Below are 23,386 nucleotides of genomic sequence, written 5' to 3' on the forward strand. Positions count from 1 at the left end.
CCAATGTCGGGAAAACTTAAAGTCTTACGAGGCCAAGTAAGTCCCAAAGAAATCCTACCTCCTCAGCACTCAGAGCTATTAGGGCTTGTTTGAGAAGACTGTTGTATGGTTTGTTTTCTGCTTTCAGTTCAGCCATTTTTTTCTCAAGCTCCTCAATTCCCTGAAAAAGACGAAGATTGTTTGACAAATGCGTGCGATCAACATGCGTTTGTGATCAACAGTCAACCTCTTGTCTACACAAACGTGTACTCTAAACCAGGAGTGGGGCAACTCCGGCCTGAAAACCCTTCTATCCGGCCCGCCATGCAATTTCAAACAAATAAATTAATAAAAACTAAGGAAAAAAATATCAACAATGGAATTTCTGTGATAAAACTGACAAGAATGCAAAGATCCAAGCTAGGATTGGGGTCAAAAAAGGCAACATGTGAGTTCAAGCTTAAGCGCAAGATAAGATAGGGTGGCGATCATGGCGACTGCAGAACAACAACAATGGAAGCAGAATGACACAATTTTCCAGAAGAAATTAAGAATCGATTTAGTTTTTTTGCAGAAGAGAAAAGCAAACTTGTGTGTTTAGTTACAACTATTGGATAAAAAAGAAAGCAAACTAAATGTTAGCCTAAATAAATACACAAAAACTGATAACTGGGATTTTAAAAACACGTTGCATCACATGGGTTTATAATGTGGTCCCCCACCCCTGCTCTTAATGTAAACGTTATTCTCAGAAAGTCATCTACTTCTAAGGAAGTTCTTAGAAGTCACAATGTTTGAACATTTTCTATGCATCGCTAATGTGTCCTACTTACTTTGCCATGAGAATCAAGTGTCATGAAGTCGTCGTGGAACTTTCTGTCATTGGGGTCCACCAACGCGATCACATCCTAACAAACACACAATCAGTGTTGGACATTTGCAGCAGAGTTAACAACTGTATCATCTGGTAAAACTCCAAAAAAACTGGAAAAAGCATCAATAATTTGATTCCTTCCTCACTGAAGTCTTGTTTTCTCTTTTAGCGTTTGGGCTTTCTACCCAACTCGAGCTTTTCCCACATTTTAAAGTCACTGAAGAGCACTTTTTTATTTTTTTTCAACAATTTTACAAAGTTCTTTACAAGACGGGTCAGGGCGAGTTACGACAGACAGACAATAAAACCTGTGATTAACCATCATGTGGCTCCTCTATAAGCGTGTTCTGAATAGGAAAACGTCTGGTAGATTTCCTGAATCTTTTTGTGGGATTTATGAGAATTTATCCGATTTACCTGGAAATTAAAACAAACTATCATATCTAAATAAGAATATAAACATTTTGTTTTGGTACAAACAGATAATTAGTTTGACTCAAAGTTTATTTAAGTAATAAATTTAATGACCTAATTTGCAAATGATGGCAGCACCGTCACAACCACACAACCTTTACAGAATAATGAATTGTAAACATATAACAGAACTTTTTTTTGGTTGTTTTAATCTTTTTCTAAACTCATGAACGCAACTATAAAGAAAAATATTTACGTTGTGGTTTTTCATGCTTTTTGTCCTCGTATTACCATATAAACAACAAAAATCAGTAAATTGAATATTTAAAAAAATCAAACATCAAATGTCTAAACTTATGTACAGAAAGTGTGAAATTTAATTCATACAACTCTGAAGAAAACTATTCACATGTTATTTGGTCAATATTTAGACTTTTCTGTAACTTTATCTACATAAACAAAACAAATTTCAGTAAATTTAATTTCACAACTAAACTAACTCTGGACAAAACATTTTACAGGTGATGGTAAAGCAATAAAATCTGGTAATTTAATCAAGATTATGCTAAAAATTATTTTCCACAACCGTCTTCAAATCCTTGATAAGGGCCAACCTTAAATATTTTAATTTTCAGGTTTATTCCTGTTAATTCCTCTAAATTCCCATGAATGGAAAGTTTCCAACGTTGAAAACTTCCCAACCCTGGTTCTGAAGCAGGGATCGAAATCTGACAGAAAATGAAAGAAAGTCCGAACGTGTACCTTGATGAGAGCAGTGTTGTGATAAGTCTCCAGAATATTCCTAATTCCTTTATAGATGTTGACAGGAATTGTAATATTCTGCCAAAAAAAAGAACAGGAGCAGAATCAAAATCTGAGAAAGTAACAGAATAACAAACTGATTAAACGCAACATTTCTCCGTCATACCTAAAACAGGCAACTAAAATTATTTTGATGTTTTGCAGATTTGTTGACCCTTTAATAAGAACATGCACGTGCTACAGGTAAAACTACTGTCAGTGCAGTTAAAACAGCAGTTCGGAATTAATCTCTTAAACTTCATGAATTTGGTTTTATTTTTATGCTAACAAATCTTTAGACTTTCTGGCAAAACAAAACATTACAACATGTCAGCTTGAAATGTATAGTTCCCAGCTTTTTTCACTTTTTTGTGCATTTTTCACTTTACCGTTATCACGTATTAGCTGAACCTGGTTAAACCACGTTTACAGTTTATTGAAGTTTTTCTCATTTCTTAGCTTTTGTTTTTTTCATCTTTATTTGGTTTAAATGTAAAAATGGCTCCATGGTATCTAAAACACCATGACCATTTTATGATGATATGAATTGTCTGATTTAACAAACTGCACACGGTTTCAGATCTGAGTGTAAAAGCTCTTCTATGGCAGGAAGGTTAGGACTGAACTAAAAATGCAGTTTTAATGCGAGAGAGTTTGTTTTCAGTTACTGTATGAATATGAGTATACCTGAGCTTGTAGCTGATTAAAGAAATTCCTCAGTTTATTTTCCTGTGCGTGCACCTGCTCCGCTGTCATGCTGTCAATTAGATTGTAGAGGAAGTAGGATGCCACATCTGCACAGAAACACACACACACACACACACACACACAGTGAGCAGTCATCTTGGGAATAAATTTCATTTGCCACCGTGTCAGTCACAGCATCCATTTGTGCATTCATACTATTTTTCCGTAACCTCTGTAGAGTGTGAGGTTGTGTCGTTTCTGCTGACAGAAGCTGCTTTCGGTCTGCAGTTTGAGTGAACGTGCGGCGGCTCGCGGTGACAGCTTCCTCTTACTTCAGCGCTCACACACAAACGTGTTTGCAGATGTCGTCTAACTGGATGTGACATGGATAACAGTCTCCATCGCTCCCACCAGTACACACACACCAGCTTCGGCACTGGAGGCTCGCTGACACGGAGCAACATTAACACTACACACACACAGTATCTACCCGGTGCTGTGTCAGCACCAGGCTCTACTCCCCTTGCTGGACTGAGCGAGCAGATCTTTCTCCAGCATGCTGGCAAACACACACACATACACACAAATGTCATGAATCTAAACATAAAGAGGCTTTATGACTTTATGACAAGAAGTGGGTCGGGCAGGAGCCCACTGCTACCAAAACTCAACATAAACAAACACATTCTTTCATCATCTACATTATACGTGAAAAGTGACGTTCTGCACAGCCTGCAAGTTTTAACACACATGAGCGACCTGCCTCTCTTTCTCACACATCCACACACTGAATTCAGTGACATGCAAAACCTAATTGTTTGTAAGCTAGAGAGGAGGATAGTGACTGCTGAGATGTTCTCTTACCAGCAGGCTTTTTGTTTTTGGAGCAAAAGCGATCGTCTTTGTACAAGAGCTCGAAAATCTGAAAAACACGCCAACAAATTAAAACATGAATGTATGACTCAACAGCACAAAAAAGACCAGAGCTTAAAAAAGGTTATGGAGATTTTATTACATTAACATAACTATTTTATTAACTTGCTTTATTGTGGATACTCTGACATCTACTACACCACTTCCTGTAATTACCATTCTTATCTACACTTCTGTATTCACTGTTTTACTTTATTTTACTACTTTTGACCATTTCGGAAACTATTCTCCAAATTTTCTATTTAAAATTAAATTGTTTTGTTACTGTTATCTTATACACCACTATCTCACTGCCTATCTATCCATCTGTTCATTGTGTCTTAGTTTTATAGAAGTTGGATTTTAATGTGCGAGTGAGACTTGTCTTTTTTTAAAAAGTTAAATATCAGTCCTAAACACATCCTTATAAAAATCAGGTATCAGGTTATATTCATCATGTTCAACAGTGTTATAAATCTTACTCTGCAGAGAGAAACTGGTGAATGAAGTTTGCATTTAAGTAGAAAGCTTTATCCTTCATGCAGCAGAGGTTTAAATTGTCTCAAACACACACATTTTTTTTTTTTTATTTGTTCTCCATGACTATTAGTTACTGATTAGACTAAATGTTGAAACTCTCTCTGTGTGGACTTTGCGTGCATGCACTGAAGAACAAAGATGCTGATGTCTTACCTTTACCATGGAATCCACATCTGAAAACCTGTAGGGGGCAGTAGAGGACAATAAATGACCTCAAATGTGAAACGCACCAGATCCCAACTTGTTGGAGTTTATGTGCAATTTGGTCATTTAGCTTTTGAGTCATAAAAGATAAAAAAGACATCTATTTTACTTTGCTTCAGTGAGCTGATAATTAATAATTGTAAAAAGCTGTCGCTGAAATTTAATTCCTTTTTTTAAAGGGTATTTTGATAAAAGCAGAACATAAAATTGGATGTGAATATTGTTTTTTTTAAATCTGTGAAAACCTATTCATTTTAAACATGTGTACAAATTCTATTAATGTCTTATATTTACTTGTATTTATCAGAAACACAGTTTTCCGTACAAGTCATCTTAACATTGACAGTATCATGTTACCATAGCTACTGAATTGACAGCAGAAGTCACTATACGTCAAGAAATAGTGACAAATTTTCCAGTCTGACACTCTCCATCCCACAGTACAACAGAGGAGAGACGGCAGTACAAAAGTCTGGCAAACCACAAAAGACACAAAGTCACACACGAGCACACACACACAGGCTAAACGGTGACAATGTGTGACATCTCTGGCGTTGTCAGCGAGATGGCGGAAAGGAGGAGAGAGAGGGGCAGATGAGGAGAGAAGAAGAGGTCTTTAATGATTAAATTATCCCCTGACCTTGTCTTTGACAGGGGCAGGACCTGCACGGCGACGACACGCCGCTCGCAAATACACACACAGACGCTCCCCAAGTGACAAGCCCAATTACGACCCTGTCAGGCAACCTAACCGTCACAAGAGTGAGTGCGACCGTGTGTGTGTGTGTGAGTGCGCGTGTGTGTATACCGACGCAATGAGAGCGAAGCAAATGGAGGAGAGGAAGTGGATTCAGTCACAAAAAGGGCCAATAATTAATGATGACTTAGAATATCAATTCAGAAACAAGAAAGGGACACGCTAACACGGGAGCACGCTTCACAAAAACGTCTTGTAACGATTTAAAATGTTTAAAAAAATTATTCATAACTGGACAAGTTGCACTGACTTTATGTGGTCTGTTTGTCAAACTCTAAAGATCTACAATGAGTTACAATGATAAAGTACAGGCTGAAGCCCAAAGTTGAGCTCAGCCGAGCGTATTTTGGCTCAGAGAAAAAAAAATAACTTCAGTCCCTGCAGGCAAGTCAGCACTTTACTCCTTGATTCACTTCCAGCGTTGCTCAGGGGCCAGAGTGTTTCTGTGTGGCTGTGTAGTGCTAAACTGTAAATATTCATAAACACCCCTTCAACAAATGCCTGTGAGTCAGACACTGGTCCTAAGGCTAACTTCGTGCATGTCAGAGTGAGAGAAAATGCAACCAGCACAGAAGTCGGGGATAGCGGTGGGCATCTGCTAATTTACATATCTCCCACGGTGCTTTGGGGCGAGAGCTGAGGGCTGACGGGCCTCCATATGCATGAGGCGTCCGTGTACGTCTGTGTGTGTGTGTGTGTGTGATGCGTTCCTCTCTGCAGCTGCATGCGCACACAGACGCTCGTGGATGGTGTGAGAGACTGCACATGTCACATTCACGGCATATGCTGCAGTGACCTCGATAGAGCTACGGGCCACCCTAAAATGACGGGCTAGGGCTTCGAGGCCAAATATGTAAAAATAAGGAATGTAAAGTGATGTAAAACACGGAGAGACAAATGGAAAACAGGCTAGTTGACTCACTTTTTGAAGCCTATGTTAAGCTTGGCGCGGAAAGTCATGAGATCCAGCGAGGGGAACGAAGGATCAGACACTGAAATACGGAGAAGAGTTGCAGAAAAAAAAGTTACACAAACTATGTTGAATATGATGCGTAATACAATGTCAATAAACAAACCTATGACTAGTAAAACAAACTATTATTTAGCAGATTTTCAGCTATGTTCCATATATAGTTTAGATTTTATATCTGATTTTTATATCAACACAAGCAGACAGAATAAAAAATTGCTTTTCTAAAAATTGCATTAAAAAGGTGTTTGTGGATGGGTCCAGCATTAGCATAAATCCCGACTTTCCCAAAAAAACAAGTTAAAATAGAAACTAACATACCCCTAAAAACTTATAGCTGGATAGGTCTGCAGCCATTTTGAAACTTTCATAAACTTTGAACTTTTCTCTTCTTTACATGAAGTAAGATAAATGTAATCAGGCAACGCGTAGAAAGGTAACAGAGCCGTATATGTTGCAGTGAGAGGTGAGTGTTTGAGACTAAAAGATGAAAGACAAAACAGGAAGAGCTATCCATTATTCAGCGGCCCTCTCTATCCTGTCCCTCTGCGAGCTGAGGCGCTTCTCGTTCTCGCTTTTAACAAATTCACACAGACTAATCTCTTAAAAGGCCTGATGAGCACAGAGGAGTGAGAGGGCAAATATGTGTGTTTCTAAGTGTCAACGTTGGGCCAATTAGCCCGCAGGCAAAGCAGCCGTTTTTATGACGATGGCTGCTCAAGATGCAGCAGAGATTCTTCAGACGGTGTTAACCTGCAGGAAAGTAGTGTGTGTGTGTGTGTGTGTGTGTGTGTGCTTACTTTGGGTGTACAATTTGCCCAGGTCGGTCATAGCTAAAGCGCGCACTTTTGCGGACAAAAAGCCCTCCGAATCCAACGATAAACCCGCATTCTGAAAAGAAAGTCGCATTTTCAGCAAAACTTTCAATGAACTCTGATGAATAAACACAGACGGACTTAATGATTATCGATTACCTTGAAGGCTTGAAGAGCTGCCTCGATGGTGGAGAAGACAGGGAAGATGTATCCGGTTAAAGTATCAATGTCAGGGGTCACACCTACCTTTTCCATGCTTTTTGCCACCTCCATCACACCTACAACACACACACACACACACACACACAGTGACAAATCTAAATTGTGCTTCTCTATAAACACACTTAAAATAAATATATTCAATAACCTTCAAAAATCATCAAATTAGGTACTTTTTTAAATCATCAAAATGTTAAAAACAAGTTTAGTTAAATGTCTAGCATCCCTGGAAGGGCGCCGTTTATGCCAAAGTTTTAATCTGACATCATCTTATGCTGAGACAGGACCGAGTGATAATCATGGGATGCAATGTGGTAAGATGTGTTAGCTTTCAGACTGTGCTAAAGATGACTCTCACCTCCAACCACACCAAAGTTTAGCTTCATATCTGTAAATTTGACTGAGTTACAGTCATTTATGTGTTTGCTAAGGTTGATTAGCTGGGGCAGCCATCTTGAACTGCGTTGACTTGACTCCAAAAAGTAATCGATTGTAGATGAACATCCGATAATTACTTAAAGTTTCATTCAAATCTACCCCGTGGTTCATCAGATATTTAGACAGGCACAAAAATACCCAGAAACAGACCCCCAAAAAATGATTGCTCTTTCACATTCTGTGATTGTGTTGTAACCAATATGAAGAATAAGAATCTTTGTAATATTTGGATCCACGGTCAAGGGCGAGCATGAAAATATGATCAGTTTTTTGAGCGAAATTTTAAAAAATGAATCAAATCACACAAGAGTTTTTGCAGCCAAGTCATTCAGATGCTGCGCTTTTATACAAAACACATGATTTTCATCACGCCTGCTTTCCTCTCGACCTCAGGCTGGTGGACAAACGTGTGCACAGACGCGCACTTGGCCTGACGAAGGCTCCTGCACCCTGTTCTCCACTAGAACCCTAAGGTCCTGCCCTGGGGACGGAGGCCAAAACCAGTCGTATGCATATGGAAAAGCCACACAAACCATCAGAAAATTGAGGGAATGGAGATTAATGGACGTTTTGCATACGTCTGGGACTTAAAGAGACACACACGTGACCACGTGTGTGTGTGTTTGCAAACGGTGGTACAACAGAAATATCAATGCATCTAAAATATAAGTTATATATAAACACATCAAGTGTACAAATACACCTCACATGCAGCAAAGCACCCTTAAGTGCCTCTTTGGGTTAACACAGCTTAAAATGTTGTGTGTATTTCAAGTCTATTCAGGTTTTGAAACACACGTATATATAGATCTTTGTATTTGTGTATCCTCTTGGGACACATGTATTCACCTGTCAAGCTCTTTAACTGAATAAAAGATGAGTCCTGGGCTTTTATATGCCATTAAAACCTGCAGTCGGGCTGCGTTATCCCAGGTAGGGCTACCTGACCCACTCCATCCATCCAGAGTCCCCCTCCCCTCATATCACTCATTCATCTGCTCCTCTATCCATCTACCCATCATGCAGGAAAAGGTAAACAGGCAATCTTCCCCTTTCTTCTCAATGGAGGATCCATGCACTCTTCCGTCCATCGGTTCATTCTTACCCTCTCATCGCTTTCATCCCACCTTTTTTTATGAAAGAGGAGAGGGAGCACCTGCTTTCGTCCTGAATAATCCATAATCTATTTCACGGTGAGCCAAACAGACAGAAAACAAGTGAATGGAGAGCCGGAGAGGTAAATGGAGGAGCTGGTCGTCCCACACGTGCTTTTCCGGGTTCCTCGGTCATCAGCACTTTTCGTCTGAGCAAGAAGAGCGAGTGTGGTTTGGTTTTGCAAGTCACATCTTTGACCAGGAAGCTTTTAACCTTTTAAACCCAAAGAAGTTTTCTTGAAGTTTTTTTTCTCTCCACAGTTGTAACTCCAGAATTGTAAAGGCTTAGAAGAAGATTCAGCAATTCTTTTTAGAATGAACCCCATTTTCTCTTAGATTCAAATGTAAAATATTCATAAGTACAAAATTTATTGCAATGGGACCAATACATGGCTACGATGTAATGGGAAGAACAGTCTGGATAAATTACTTATATATGGAAACTATAGGGAAAAATTCTAATTCAGCTTTGCTTGAAGAAGAAATCCACTCAGAAATCATAAGTAAAAGGCAAGTAATGCGGAATAATGGCAGGCTACACACGAAAGAATTCAGAAACGTCTGCTTTGAACACAAGTGGTTCAGGTTTTATCTTTTAAACTGTAGCTATAAAATGTAGAGCGACACAAACACAGGCTGCCATGTCTTTTAACACTTTTTCCTGGTTGGTCAGCAACAGGTGAGAAAATCTACCTACCAGGATGTCTAAACTACCAATTTGTCCGAAAATGGTTTGATCACAAAAAAGCCAGAACAAAACCATAACGGCATACTCCAATAACCCCTTTAGATTCTTTCTCCGTTTAAAAAAAAATCTACATACAGATTTGGAACAAAGAAAAACTGAGAAGAGTAGTAGACCTCTCCAGGTTGGTAAGCATAAAATCTGACATATCATCCAGGCAAGAAGTATCAAAGTAGTGACTTAAGCACGGCAGCGGTCACAAGATATCATCATCAGCTTCATATCTGCAGGTTAACTGTCACAGATGGGAAGTGAGGACAGAGAAAAGAGAGGAAAAGAGGAGTGGAGCGAAGCGGTCACTGTCATCTCCTGTCCTTTGACATGAGCACCTGTCACTTCCCTTTTTCTCTCTCCTTCAAAACCATCTGTCCCTCCATCTCTCCTCGCCTATGACTTACTTAAGATAGACCGTTGCTGCAAGGCAAAGGCAGGTTGGAAAACCAGAAGGGACTTTAAAACGAACACTTTAAGTTTCATCCTCCCTTTTTTTCCCCGTTTGTTTTAATTGAGGTGATGACTTGCTCCTCCACTAATCCACTCAGAATAAAGCGAGCTGAGAAGCAGACCACATAAAGAACGTCAGGTCGTGGCAGTGGTGGGGGGGCTTCCGGGAAGGAAAACTGACCAGACAAGGGAGCTTTTACATGTCTCTCATCACCTAAAACACACAAGGCGAGAAGCGTTCCCTCCCTCTGAAGTTTCCCCTTCCTCTCCCTCCTTTCTTTCCCTGCACGTCAGGAGTGATAAGAGCGCATTGCGTCGCGGCGACTGACAAGCGGTAACTAGCTGGCGGCAGGTGGCAGGAACGGCCGAGCATATGCTTTCACTAAACCCACCAAATCCACACCTCATCAACATGTAAAGGGATTTTTTTTTTCCCCTCCCCTACCCATCCCTTCCCCCACAGCTCCCCTCCAACTCCTCAGCTCCGACCTCTCTGCCCGCTAGTGACACCTGTGGACAAAAAGTGACACAGCCCTTAATATTTCATGGGCCGTGCACAGTGGGGCGCGTAATCCAAAGTGAATTCCCTCAGAGCGCTTGCATTTACATGAAATCAAGTCACTCTGCATCAGTCACATCACCTGCACTGCCCTCCGAAAGTCAACTCCCCTCCCCAGCACACACCTCCTACAGCCAATAGAAGTGAGGGAGGAACAGGGGGGAGACGGGGGGGAGAAAAGAAGCTGCATGATTCATGAGGGTTAAGGCAAACACCGTCGAAACAAGCGAGTGAGCGAGAGAGAAGTTTCTCTACTTTTGTTTTTCCTTCTTTCCTCACTGTGATACCTAAATGGATGCTGTCCGATGTCTGTAGCTGTCAGACGATGCGGTTGCAGAATTTAAGACGGGGTTTGCATCTTTGAGAGTGTCTGGTTGTTCGAACTCATATCCAGCCCTCTCCTTCGGGCTGTCGAGATATCTCACCAGTCAAACTCCGAATCCGTCTCGACCACACGGAAGATTCAATTTGCAGCGTTGCCGCAATGCTCTGACCAGTTTTCACCTCCCTGCCAGCTCAAATGCTGTCAATTGGCTGACAAGAGGAAACGCCATCATTTATTAATTGCTCTAAAAAACCCCAAAGAGAGACTCGGGAGCACAGCAAACACGAAGCACTTAAAAACCAAGCTGCTGCTGAACACGTCTGACAGGCTGCGTTCACTAATGAGTTGTGAATTCTGACAAGTCTCCGGATGCGACAGAGATGATTCCCTTCACACAAACAAAAATACACGATTTCAGGATTTAAATTTACACCAACAACAACTTGAAATCATTTTCAGTCCTTTTTTACACTTACGTTTAATTGTTGCAATTACTCCAGTAGCTGTTAGACTTGTGAAAAGACAAAACCTTCCTTTTTTTTTTTTCTTTTAAATGCTGAAGTGAAATGTCTAATCTAACAAAACCAAAGGGACCCTGCAGGGGGCAAAGGTCACCAGGTCAACCCTTCATTAAAAACAGTGCACCGCTTTCTTCTTTGAGCTGCTTCTGAGATTAGTATCCACAGTTTGGCATTTTTTGGGTGCAGAAAAATGCTACAAGAACAAGCCAACTGCTAAATATTCATCATTAAAATTTATAACGTGACAAAGAAAGATCAGCAACATTGACCCGTTTGAGCAAATACTCTAATTCTAATTTAAAAAATAAAGATTTGCAAAAAATGCTTAAACCTACAGTGTAAAAAAAATAAAATTACTGAGGTCAAACAACCAGTAATCAGTTTTTATTGGTTGAGCGATGATGGGAAGGAATAAAAACTGTGGCATTTATGTCTGAGAGCACTCTCAGAAAGTCAGGAAATGTAAAGTGATGTCTTTGGTGTTCTGTGATATATTCAGAAGTTCTCCGGAGAGACGTTAGTGTGGATTTGCGAGTCAGCGTTGATGTGTTCGTTTTATCTCCTCCAGCTCCAGGGCCCTCACGCAGCGATCAGACCTGTGTGCCCCTCACCGGCCCAGCCCAGTGAAATCTGTCCCAGTTGGTTCGCTCGCTCGCTCGCTCATAAATATTTGAGGCGAGCTCTCCTTTAAAAGCTCTTTCTGGTACAGGGGATGTTATAATCCCCTCTACGCCTTTAACAAAAAAAAAACACTATTATGATCCTCAAGAAAAAAAAAACTGCTCTGTTTCTGATTCAGAAGCATAAGATTTTATTTTCTCTTAGGAAGATTAAGTTGTTTCAGGATGCAGCTCCAAAATTTTGACTGCTTATTTTCTAAAAATGCAACTTTACATTTCTCCTGTAGATTCTTATTAAGGCCTGTCAATTTTATTTATTTATTTATTTATTTTTAAACACCATTTGTCCAGTTCTCACAATTTTCTTTGTTATGTCCCCCCCGCCACACTGCGAGAATATTTTTCTAATTCGTGTTTTTCTTTCAGTGATGGAGTGAGTCCTCTTTCTGGAGAGGATCTTTGAGAGAGTCCTGATGAATCTTCAGCTGATTGGCTGTGTAGTGGGGAGAATGTTGGTTGCTGGTTGGTTCCCGTAAAAAACATCCCGGGATTCCAGCATCCTGATGACAGCAGCAGAGTTTTGCCTCGAGGTTTGGGCTACAAAGGGACGGAAAATGTACGGAAAATGTCCGGTACATTTCCGAAAACTTTCCAGAAACTTTGAGTGAGAAGTTAAGCTGGGGAATTTTGGAAATATTCCTATGGAAAATTTCAAACTTTGAAAACTGCTGATATTTTGCAGACCTACTCTGTTCTCTAAACCTTTATTAGTGTGATTCTGTTAACGTCTGAACACTCTGCTTCTAAGTGTTGTAGTTGTACATTTTGTACAGCTAATACAAATCTCACAGAAGCTGTTGGGGTCAAGTGCCGTTTTCTTTTCATCAGGTTTTCTCCTGTTTGTGTTAGTTTAGAGTCCACGAGGGTTTATGCAGCACTTGATTGAAAACAACAGTTTTGTTTTGTCGTTTTGCCTTCGTTCACACTGAAGTCGTCGTCATTGTGTATATATTATTCGCACTTTGAAAATAAATGACACTTCACTTTTAGTGTTTCTGTCTGCGATTGGGCGACTGGGATGGGATAAACGTTGGGTTCAGAGCTCCTAGACTGGACATAACACCCTCCCATCGCGGTCAGATACGAAGACTGGGACCTGAAAACTTGTGAAATGGTAGCCGATGTCCAAGGAAAACTTTTAAAAGACCTTCAAAAAGCCTGAAGAAACTTGTCCCTGTTCACCTTTGATCACAAAACTGCTACAACACAATTTTTATCTTTCTCATTATACTTTTTTTTTTTCCTTAGCAGTATATCAACAATATCCACAGTTATTCTTTCACGCCAGTCATCTTTTTGTGAAGCCACATTTCCACCTTGACAGCAAAGTCTGAGTTTTATCATTCTGGACACCGTGTGTATGTGTGTGTGTGTACCGGCTATGTTGTTCTCTTTCAGTGGATGAGTGAGAAGGGGCCAGAAGTAATGAGGTCTTATAGGAAAGTTCTGCTCCTTCAGTAACTCCATCAGCGCTACAGATATACCTGTAAAGAAGAAAGAACACAGCATATTTAGTCATTCAGCAAAATGACAGAATTCAAAAATCCCAATTAGCTGTGTATGTGTCAAGTCAAAAATACTCGTGCGTTACCGATTTTATTGGCCTCCAGGGCAAAGGACAGGGCGAAGGTGAATGGTGTACTGTGCATTTTCATCTCCTGAAGCTCTTTACAGTAATGGACGATCTTCTCCAGTGGCTGTGGTCCACAAAAATTATATCAGATCATCAAAATAATAACTCAACACTTCCTGTCAGTGAATTGTAATGAGTAATGGTCAGAGGTCACATTTCTAAAAGACTTAATTAAATTATTTTGTGATCTTATACATAGATTTATTTAATAAAACAAGGCGAGTTTTTTTTTTTTTTCCAAATGTACCGTGTCCATGTTGATGCAGTGTTTGAGGAAGAAGTTTCCCGTGCTGGGGTCACTGTTTGAATTTACAGTTGGGAAAGTCTTCAGGACGCTGAAAGCTACATCTTCATGTCCTTCGGTGATGAGGTTTAGACACAAGTTTATGGCATCTAAAAGGACAACAAATGCATATGTTGCTCAACTTTATGTCACAATGCAAACACAGCTATTTAGCTACAGAGCATTTTAATAAATTAGCTTTTTGTATCATTAAGCATTTAGGATTTTAATTTATGTGACTGAACATTATTTTGTCACCGATATCAGTCTTGCTGCTGACATCCACAGTGACTGTTGTGGAAAAATAGGATTTACACGTGTGTGTATATGAATACCTGCTATAAAACCCCTCTCGTGCCTCAGCCGTTCAAGCATCTCTGGTACGTGCTGCTCATGTCCGGCCTTGGCCAGAGTGTAAATGACCTGCATGATGTCCTTATCCATCAGAGCGGCGTCTGCGCTCTCTGCTGCCTCCAGAGTCTGAAAAGGTCCGAGCGTAAAATGAAGCACAGGAGTGACTCACAGGTCACCCATTCACTGAACGCAAACAGAATGTGCCCCAACGTTCTGACGACACAAACCTTTTTCATACTGTCCAGGTCTCCCTTCTCAGCATAGGCATTCAGCAGCGACACATACGTATCGGAACTTGGTTCAATTCCCACTCCGCGCATCACAGTGAGAATGTTCGCAGCACTATCGATGTCGCTGCACGACGATAAAGAAAAAAAAAACTCAATTTAATTCCAACTGCTTTACTAACAGTACTTTGATGGTATTAAACGTGTGACGTTAAAAGATCAAAAGCTGTGACACTCACCCTGCCTGGGCATGACCCATCACCAGGGAGCTGAAAACAGCTTCAGTGATGGGTAAATCTTTGCTTTTCATAAAACCTAAGATGGTGCTGTGAATGCAGGAGGAGAAAAAATTAAACAACATAGATTACATTAGTTCCAAAGCATTTTCAAATAATTTTAAATCCAACAGACTAAACAATAAAAATTTTAATTACCACCTTTAAGAATAAGAATTCAAAACTATGTGAAGCACATTTAGTGCTGTTATTACAATTCATTGTTATTTAGTATTAGATAATTATTTAAAATGGACTAAAAACTGGTTAGCTCGATAACGTCCCAGCTACGAGAACTACAGGAGGACCTCAAGCTTTACTGCACCTCTTCAAATATTCAAAAAGGTTAACATTATGCAAGGACTGATCGTGCAAAACAAACAAAATACACATGTACCATGAAACTGTTAGGAAAAAAAAGGCATCTTTTTTCAAAAAATAAAAAAACTAGGAAGAATAAAGAGCTCAGATGGATAAAATAGAACAACTCACCTGGCTCCCTCAACATCTCCAGTTTGGCAGTAAGCTGTGATCAATCTCTGGTAGGTTACCTGCGCATGGAAAACATGACTAAATCAATCAGAGCTCAACTTTATGCAAGAAAAAACTGAAATACCAGAGTGCTACTGTAGGATTAGAAAGTAAATTTTCAAATATTTGGAGAATGTTCAAAAAAGAATCACTTGGATTATTATTCACAAAAAGCTGAGTACACAGACATAAATGTTCACAGAAACGCAAGTTTTGGTTCTCGACAGCAACATAAATGTGCTTTTTGTTTGCCACTGCTGCACCCTGCACCGCAGCGCTCACTCTGTTGGGTTGGATGTTCGCCGCTTCCATTTTGGACAGGAACTCAGTGGGGGAGAACTTGAATTTGTTCTGCAGGTAAACCTTCAGCAAGGCGTTGTAGTGACTAACATCATACTGTGCACCTGGGGAAAACAATGTTCAGTCAGTGGAATGTACAAAAAAAAACGTTCTGCAAAATAAAATGGTTAAAATAGCGTACAAATCCCTGAAGTTGGTGAATGCTGCTTCAGATTCATCGACAAAGAATCTATTAAATGTAACTTCCCAACCAGTTTAAGCCTCAAAGGTGAAACCAAAAAGTCCTCAAACATACTTACAGCAAAGAAAATGAACAGCTTGTTGACTGATTAAAATCTGAGTTATAATCTATTGTTAGATGCATCGGCACACATGTAAGATTCTGATTTCATTTTCAAATCAATTTAAAAATATTTATACATCTCATTTTAGTTAACATTATTCTGTGCCGTTTGTCCTTGTAGACTTGCCGTAGCTGCTGTAGTTGAAACATGCTGCATTGTGTTTTCACATCTTTTCCATTTTTTCTTTGTCGAACCCTGAAGAGGATGTCTGTATAAATTTCAGTGACAAACGTGACGCTAATCGCATTAGCCTTCCTGTGGGGTTTTCAATGGTAAGTTAGCATTTACGCTAACTTTAGATCATCTATGCTAATAGGCAAAGGCAAAGGCAAATTTAATTATATAGCACATTTTCATGTACAGAACAACTCAAAGTGCTTTACATAATACATTAAATGCAAAAAATGAAGTAAATACAACAAATAAAAAAACAAAATAAACAACTTAGATAAAATAGTAAAATAAGAACAGTATGGGTCAGTAATAGGGGTTTTTGACATATGTTATTGTGCCCTCTTTATTATGAGTCATTTCAACTTTTTTGTTTTTGTACTTAGTTTCAGTGTTTTGGATAAACATCATAAGCTTACATGTCCCTCCTGGTATTTATTCACAAACCAAATATTCAAAATGCATCAATAATTGTTTTAGAATCACATCGCAGCTCTCTGAATTGTAATTAAATGGAACAGGTGTCTAAAGATTCCCACCACTAGGTTTTACAGGCAATGCTGATTTCTTAAGTCTTCATTTTTCTTGCTGATCTGAGAAGTTTTATCTATATTGACCTCAAATGGCAACACAAGCCTCTGCTTTCTGCTTCACATCCAAACAAAACTGTTATCTTTAACTTTAAACAGTTCAGTTCCCAAAGCCTGGTAGAAAATGTGAAATGTGGTTAAACAATATTGTGCTCTTACAGGGAAATTCCTTGGTTAATCTCCATTATTGTTGAAAACAACAAGACAAATCTTTAAACAGTAGGAGTGTTAGGTTGCTGTTACTGGTGCTGCCTCTTACCCAGCTGCTGCAGTCTATCCCACACCCGGTGTGCCAGCTCATTCCGCTCCTTCAGCGGCACCTCAGGCAGCAGAGACCCACAACTACGCAGCAGCAACAAGGCCTGATTCCCACTGGGATAACCTGCATGTAGACAGGGACAGACAGTGTAGATAATCATTAACAGAGAAAGGGAAAAAGAACAAGCCAAAAAATAGAAACTCCATTTTGGGATCTGTAGATTAAAAAAATATCTAATTCGATAAGCAGTTCAGACTACTGCTTGGCTTTTAAGAAAGCCAATCTCTTTGTCTTTAAAGCAAATGTTGTAAAAAACTGTATTTCTTTATGTCCTTATGAAGAAAGTCAGTTTCGTCAGACTAATTCTTGGACTTCGGCAACAACCTGATAAAGATATTGGCCTGTTTTGTACATAATCCAACCATCTTTTCAGCAGACGTTTGACCAAAAATCTGTGTCCCTGCTTCTGCTGCCCACCTGTCCTGCAAATATCATGGAAGATGCGGAACAGCAAGGTCTTGGTGATGCGACCCGTCCTCTTCACAGAGTTATCCAGTCGACTTAGGGCCCAGTCGAACTGCTGCGCCTGCACGGACCGCACTGCAATGCTGTCCTTCTCTTCTGAGGCCACAACATAGCTGCGAACGCACCCAGCTGCATGCGGCCACGCAAATCTGTGGACAACAGGTGGAAGATATTGAACAATAAGGTAAATTAAAGAGCAGAGGGGAAAATATACAGAAAACCACAAACAAATCTGAGAAAAAGACCCTGAAAGGTTTTCCACTGGTCCACAGGTTACAATCTCTGAATGCTGAAGATTTTCCTTTGTCTTTTTCTTTAAGAAAATAAGATCCATCATTTTTGTTGTAAATCTAGAGTTTTGGTGCAGCATATTTACAGCACTAAGAGTGTTTGGATCTCTTTTTAGAGCACAAGGGTCTTTTCCAAAGTGCTAACAATCTTTTTCTAACAATGTTAAGTGCTTAGGAAAAGACAACAGGAGGCAATCTTTGACAAATATTCTACTGATCTATATTATACTGCACTACTTCAGCATTTTAGCTGAATTAGTTTGTCTGGATACATGATGTTTTGAGTGTAAAGCAGATTATTATTAAAAACAGAATATAATGTGTGCACCATCTCCTTGGAGGAGGTGTGTAATTTTGTAATAAGCTGTGACCTTGAGGAAAGGCAGTCACATTGAATGAGCCCACAGCAGCGTGCAATACATTAAACTTGCATTAACTAAGGCCAACATTTCCTTTCTGCTTCATCATAAACCAATAAAAGCATCTATTTTTAATTCACCTTCAAAAGACTGGCTAAGCCTAAGCAACGCAACGTTGACTAGTTAGCTTGATGCTAAAAGCCAACACGCTCCAAATAAAACGCTTAGGTTTTAACACATGATGAGAGACACGACTGCTATCATATCAAAATTAATTATTATAGTAGAGGTTAGTTATGTGTTGTATGCTTTAAACGTGTTACACAACATCTAGACTAAAATAAATGGGAGCCTTGTTTATTTTACGGATAGTTAGCAGCTAACTATATAGGCTTATTATTCTAACATATCTCATAGTTCAACATTTAGCACTGCAGGTTATATTCGTAAAAAAAAAACACGTGTGCTTTCCGGTGTCTTTGAACTCCCAATGACATCCCTGCTTCACGCGTGGACCACAACTAGCTACCCCGGGCACGCAGTAACGTACCGGGACACGCTTTCGGAACCATGGCTGATCTGTCGCGAACAAATATCCGTCCTCCTGCCGCCGACAGCCCCGCTGTAGAACCGACCGAGCAGCGGTCCGCTTCTTCTGGTCCCTGGGATATGGAGCAAACCCAAAGGAGAGAACTTAAGTAACCGGGCAGATCTCAAGAGCGCAGCCATGTTTTTCCCTCACAGCTTTGAGGAACTTCCGCACCACGTGCTTACTCCTGGTGCTGAAGTCTCGCGAGCCTTCCAAACCAACCAGGTTATCAATTTTCGTGTATTTGACAACCTAAAATAAAATGAAATGAAATAAACTACATAAAAAACTTCTTATACAGTTACTTTTATTTCAATGTAATGAACCTCTGCATTGACTCATGATAAGAATGATGAGTTTAAAAATGCTGAATAATATATAATATTCAATATACAACACAGCAAACCAATTTTTCCTTAACGTGACACATTTATTAAAATTGTAAAAGTGATTTTTAAATAAAACCCAAACCTTAAGAACAAACTAATGGTCTTTAAGAATATAACATTCACAACAAAACAGCATTTTTGTGTATTTTATTACACCATGTGCTTTAAAAACTTCAACATGTTTAAGATTTTTTTAGCTCAGTTCTTCAATCAGCCTGTGGTTTATTTTTCTTTTCTCTTTCTTCAAACTTTCTTCAACTACAGTCTTTGCTTTCTCCATGCTGTTCCTGGCACTTTGTCTTTTACTGTGTTCATTCCACAGTTCAATAGCGAGTTTTTGAATCCGCTGTGCGTTATCCAACACCCAGGCTTGAAAAAACTCACACTTCTTGCTCGCAAGGAAATACTTCTGCCTCCTTGTCCCTTCATCTTCCTCTTTGGATAGGTTTGTTCTGGCCTTTGAAAGGACGCTGCGCAGTTGACTCAAAGCTGCCAAGCAGTATCCTGTGGCATCCTGCCGTTCTCTGCCAGTCATTATGTGAGCCACAGCTTCCACTGCCCTGGCTGGAGCAAGAGGATCCTCTCTGTCGAGGTAACCTCCTTGACCGATGAGAGATTCTCCACAGCCTAAGGCCTCTTGGACTGAGTTGAACACCTTGTTTGAGTTCAGCGCCTCAGACAGAGCAAGTATCATGTCACAGAAGTCAAACATCAGTGAATCAGTGTCACCATTGAACAGGCTCAAGGAAAATGCATAGCCATAAAGTGCATTGACTAAGCCGTAGCAAATCAGAGAAGACGGATTTGAACATAAAGAACTCAACTTTGGAATTTTTGCAGAAATTGGAGGAACGTTTTGCACAGATGAGCTTCCTTTACTCTTCTGTATTTTCTTTTTCATTCCCCCTTTAACCTTATTTACCTTCACAGCTGACTTGCCCTGAATCTGACCCTCTTCTTGTGACATCTTGAATTGAACACCATCTCCAGTCATAACTGGTGCATCTTCACTCTCCAGTTTGCTCACTTCTTCCTCAAGCACTTCCACAAGTGCTCTCCCACCCTCCTCATGCTCTTCCCACCAGGGCTTCCACAGGGGGAGAAGTCCTCCGAGAGCCCTACCTTTTATTAGATCCATAAACTTCTCCTGCTCTTTACTGTTGAGAAGTTCCCACAGTTCCTCCTCTGAAAGTTTATCAATATCCAGCCCAGACAATTGCCCGGCCAAGTCCAGCTCTCCTTCTGTGTTTTCATCATCCTCACCAGTGGCTCCAGGCAGTGACTCCCCATCTCCGATTTCCTCAAGTTTTCTCAAAATGGCCTCAACCTCTGTTATGTTCTCTTCCCCAGACTGCTGAAGCTCTGCTAATCTGGACAGAAGCGCCAAAGCCTGCACCTTTTCTGTTGCCTTCTCATCTGTATCATCTCCCACAATACCCACTTCTTTTAACAAACTCTCCATCCCCACGTGTGTCATTTCTGCTTTCTGTCTGAGTCCGAGCAGTATTTCTTGCATCTTCTTTCTGCCCTCTGTCTCGGTTTTCCCCATTTCCTTCAGCTCCCGCAGAACAGACTCCTTGTAAAACTCCTCTGAGCACACAGAGTGATCTGGACTCCGGTAGCAAGCCAAGCCACAGTAGTGAAGGTTACACCGGGGACAGGTGTAGTTAGAGGGTTTGCATTTACACAGCATGCACACTGCTGCACTCCCATCCTCTGCAGCTTTCTCCTCTTGTCCGGACGGCAACAGAATCCCATCCTCAGCGGTTTCTGTCTCGGGCTCTGTCCACCGCTCCTCTTTCGGACCAATATCTGTCAGAAGACTCCTCACCGACGGAGGAAGGCTCCGTCTAATTACTGGAGTCACCATTAGCGGCAGAACGGAGCCAAAGCCCAAAGCGGAGTGTCCAAAAATGTTTACCTGAAAACAGCACACAATTTCATAAAATATGTTAGCGAGTTGTGTTGTGTTGACGATTTAATGCGCTAGCTAAAAGTACAGTGTTTACTTTCCGAATCGTTATCTCCGTAATTCGTTACAAACTACCGCTACAGTCCTCAAAAAGCTAAATGTTTGTTAAAATATCTGTTTACTGAAATGTTTAAAAAAAGGGGAACGATTCACTTACTCTATTGTATTCACACCAACACCAACGTTTGCTCTTTGTAAGAAATGACGTCGCTTATAGATGACGTCAGTTCGAGGTTTTTTCCGGTTCTGCGCCGAGGCAACTCTCCTGATGACGTCACTGTAAACTACCTTTTATCTGTAAACAACCTTTATGTATGTATGTATGTATGTATGTATGTATGTATGTATGTATGTATGTATGTATGTATGTATGTATGTATAAATAAAAACAACTAATATTTCGAAGTGCATCTAAATAACTTCTTTAAGCTACCAGAACAGACACACAATCTGTTTATATTTATCCTCTTCATTAGGCACAGTGTTCTCAGCAATAGGTTAGAGAGTTTTCCACTGACTAAAGAATTTTTTCACCAGCAACAGTTTTAACTAACATATCCCCCAGGTCATGATTTGTTACTCCTTTAAATTTTGGAAGGGACAGAGGCTGGGAGACTGAGCCACCACCTCTGCCAGAATTTTCCCCTATCAAAATAAACAGAAAATAAATAACATGAAGGTGTTTCAGGGTAGAAAGACTTCTCATCATGGCTGATTATTCCTGTGATTTTTCAAGATCTTTCCTCTTTTTATTTAGAAGTTAAAAGTGACAGATTCTGGCAGAGCAGGTGACTCCGCTTGCCAAAATCTGTGTCACTGAGTCAGAAGATCCTTTTTTTAAAATTTATTTTCCATATTCAGATAACATAAACTCAGAAAAATATAAAATATATTTGACAAAATCAGAAACATTTGCATAAATACGAAAGCTATCATCACCAGACGTGGTTTTAGTTAATTTGGTTCACATCCTCTTCTTTCAGTGTAAAATGACACAATACAATTTTTGGCTGATTTCAATTCTTATAACTGTATTGCCACTAATGTTGACACTGTTCTACACTGAAACAATTTAACCATGGCAATGTGAGAGACACACATTAAACTTTTTTATAATCATTTTTTTCAAGCAAGAGTTTTTCATTTCAGACCTTTTAGTCTTTTTTAAGATATTGCTGCACTCTTGTATTCTTAATTATTACCCAACACCAATGTTGCAATCTTATTAACAGCGCCTAATGTACATATAACTTTCTGCAAATCTGTGTGAGCATCAACCTTGCTCGTCTTTTTGCGTGTTCTGCCGAGCACACAGTGTGTCTGCATCTCCTGTAGGGCTGTTTGCTATGAGGTGATTGTCTCCTGTAGGGGGTCAAGCTTAGTAAAGGTCATGCAGGTGGGGAGTTGTCAGATGGCTGTCCACCCCTCACTGGGCCGAGGGGCTCTCATGCGGCCTGTCAGAGCCGGTGGAGAAGGAGGGAGGAGAGAGTGTGTCCGAGGAGGACGTGTGGCGTGCTGCCTGGGCCCCGCCCCTGGCGGACAGAGCAGCAGTCCTGGGTGGGCAGCTGCCTTCTCTCATCTCCCTTCTCGTTCCCTGGCATGTTCTGTGACATATTACCACCACAACACGAGACCCGTAAGCTTTCTCACTGTCTGCCAAACAGCACATATGTGATCAAATCTGGTAAATGTTAGAATGATGTTGAATAGCTAATTGCCCTCTGAAATGGGTCCAGGTAAAATTTATTTTCCAGATTCTATTAATATTTAGATTAGTCATTTTTGCATTTTTCAGTGAAATTTAATGCTATAAAAATATAGATATTAAAGGCATAGTATTTTTAAAGTAATGCATTTTACTTGCTGCCTTTCATGCCAGAATTTTAAGATTATCTTACGTAGGAAAATAACAGAGCTGTAGCCATGCACACACAAAACAGGCAAAAACATTATTGTCCACCTTTTCATGGTGGGCGATGACTGTATAGCATAACATTTTGATGATGTTGAACTTCAATAATTAATTCAATGTGGAACACAGACAAATTAAATCTTTTGGGTTGCTCTTTTCCAGGCTGTGACTGCAGACACAGACACTTGAAATGAAACAGAACAACATGAATTGTTGTACAAGAATGAGACTTTTGTGTTCAAATTCACAGCTATCACACTCAATAAGCCCTTTCCCAAAGATTTAAAAAAGCCTAAATTTTAAGGCGCACACGCGCAAAACACACTCTTGTCCCGCTGTCTGCCA

At 40.1% G+C, this 23,386-nt stretch overlaps 2 protein-coding genes across 2 annotated transcripts in view; both read right to left on the bottom strand.

Annotated features, from left to right (window-relative positions):
• The window catches only part of lrpprc (leucine-rich pentatricopeptide repeat containing), a 54,892-nt gene extending 35,950 nt beyond the window's left edge, over positions 1-18,942 (bottom strand). Inside the window, exons 1-20 of the mRNA XM_017432147.3 lie at positions 18,730-18,942; positions 17,483-17,679; positions 17,006-17,128; positions 15,624-15,745; positions 15,303-15,361; positions 14,775-14,861; positions 14,536-14,662; positions 14,290-14,434; positions 13,919-14,064; positions 13,630-13,735; positions 13,415-13,522; positions 7,113-7,231; positions 6,939-7,029; positions 6,091-6,160; positions 4,361-4,388; positions 3,620-3,677; positions 2,756-2,862; positions 2,030-2,107; positions 813-887; positions 59-160 (exon numbers count right to left, since the gene is read on the bottom strand). Of these exons, the coding sequence (XP_017287636.1) occupies positions 59-160; positions 813-887; positions 2,030-2,107; positions 2,756-2,862; positions 3,620-3,677; positions 4,361-4,388; positions 6,091-6,160; positions 6,939-7,029; positions 7,113-7,231; positions 13,415-13,522; positions 13,630-13,735; positions 13,919-14,064; positions 14,290-14,434; positions 14,536-14,662; positions 14,775-14,861; positions 15,303-15,361; positions 15,624-15,745; positions 17,006-17,128; positions 17,483-17,679; positions 18,730-18,908 (2,127 nt within the window). The 5' untranslated portion in view covers positions 18,909-18,942. The remainder of the gene's footprint in view (positions 1-58; positions 161-812; positions 888-2,029; positions 2,108-2,755; positions 2,863-3,619; positions 3,678-4,360; positions 4,389-6,090; positions 6,161-6,938; positions 7,030-7,112; positions 7,232-13,414; positions 13,523-13,629; positions 13,736-13,918; positions 14,065-14,289; positions 14,435-14,535; positions 14,663-14,774; positions 14,862-15,302; positions 15,362-15,623; positions 15,746-17,005; positions 17,129-17,482; positions 17,680-18,729) is intronic.
• A 251-nt stretch (positions 18,943-19,193) lies between these two features.
• Positions 19,194-21,369, bottom strand: znhit2 (zinc finger, HIT-type containing 2). Its single transcript, XM_017428563.3, has 2 exons — positions 21,287-21,369; positions 19,194-21,078 (listed from the first exon to the last, which is right to left on the bottom strand). The coding sequence occupies exon 2, from the start codon at positions 21,025-21,027 to the stop codon at positions 19,351-19,353; it is 1,677 nt and encodes a 558-aa protein (XP_017284052.1). The 5' UTR covers positions 21,028-21,078; positions 21,287-21,369; the 3' UTR covers positions 19,194-19,350.
• Between the last annotated feature and the right edge of the window lie 2,017 nt (positions 21,370-23,386).

The sequence above is a fragment of the Kryptolebias marmoratus genome, linkage group LG22 (genome assembly GCF_001649575.2).
Source record: "Kryptolebias marmoratus isolate JLee-2015 linkage group LG22, ASM164957v2, whole genome shotgun sequence".
NCBI classification, from domain to species: Eukaryota; Metazoa; Chordata; class Actinopteri; order Cyprinodontiformes; family Rivulidae; genus Kryptolebias; species Kryptolebias marmoratus.

What these genes read in the sequence shown, in the direction of transcription:
- znhit2 (XM_017428563.3), bottom strand. Translation starts at nt 21,027, where the DNA reads ATGGTGACTCCAGTAATTAGACGGAGCCTTCCTCCGTCGGTGAGGAGT.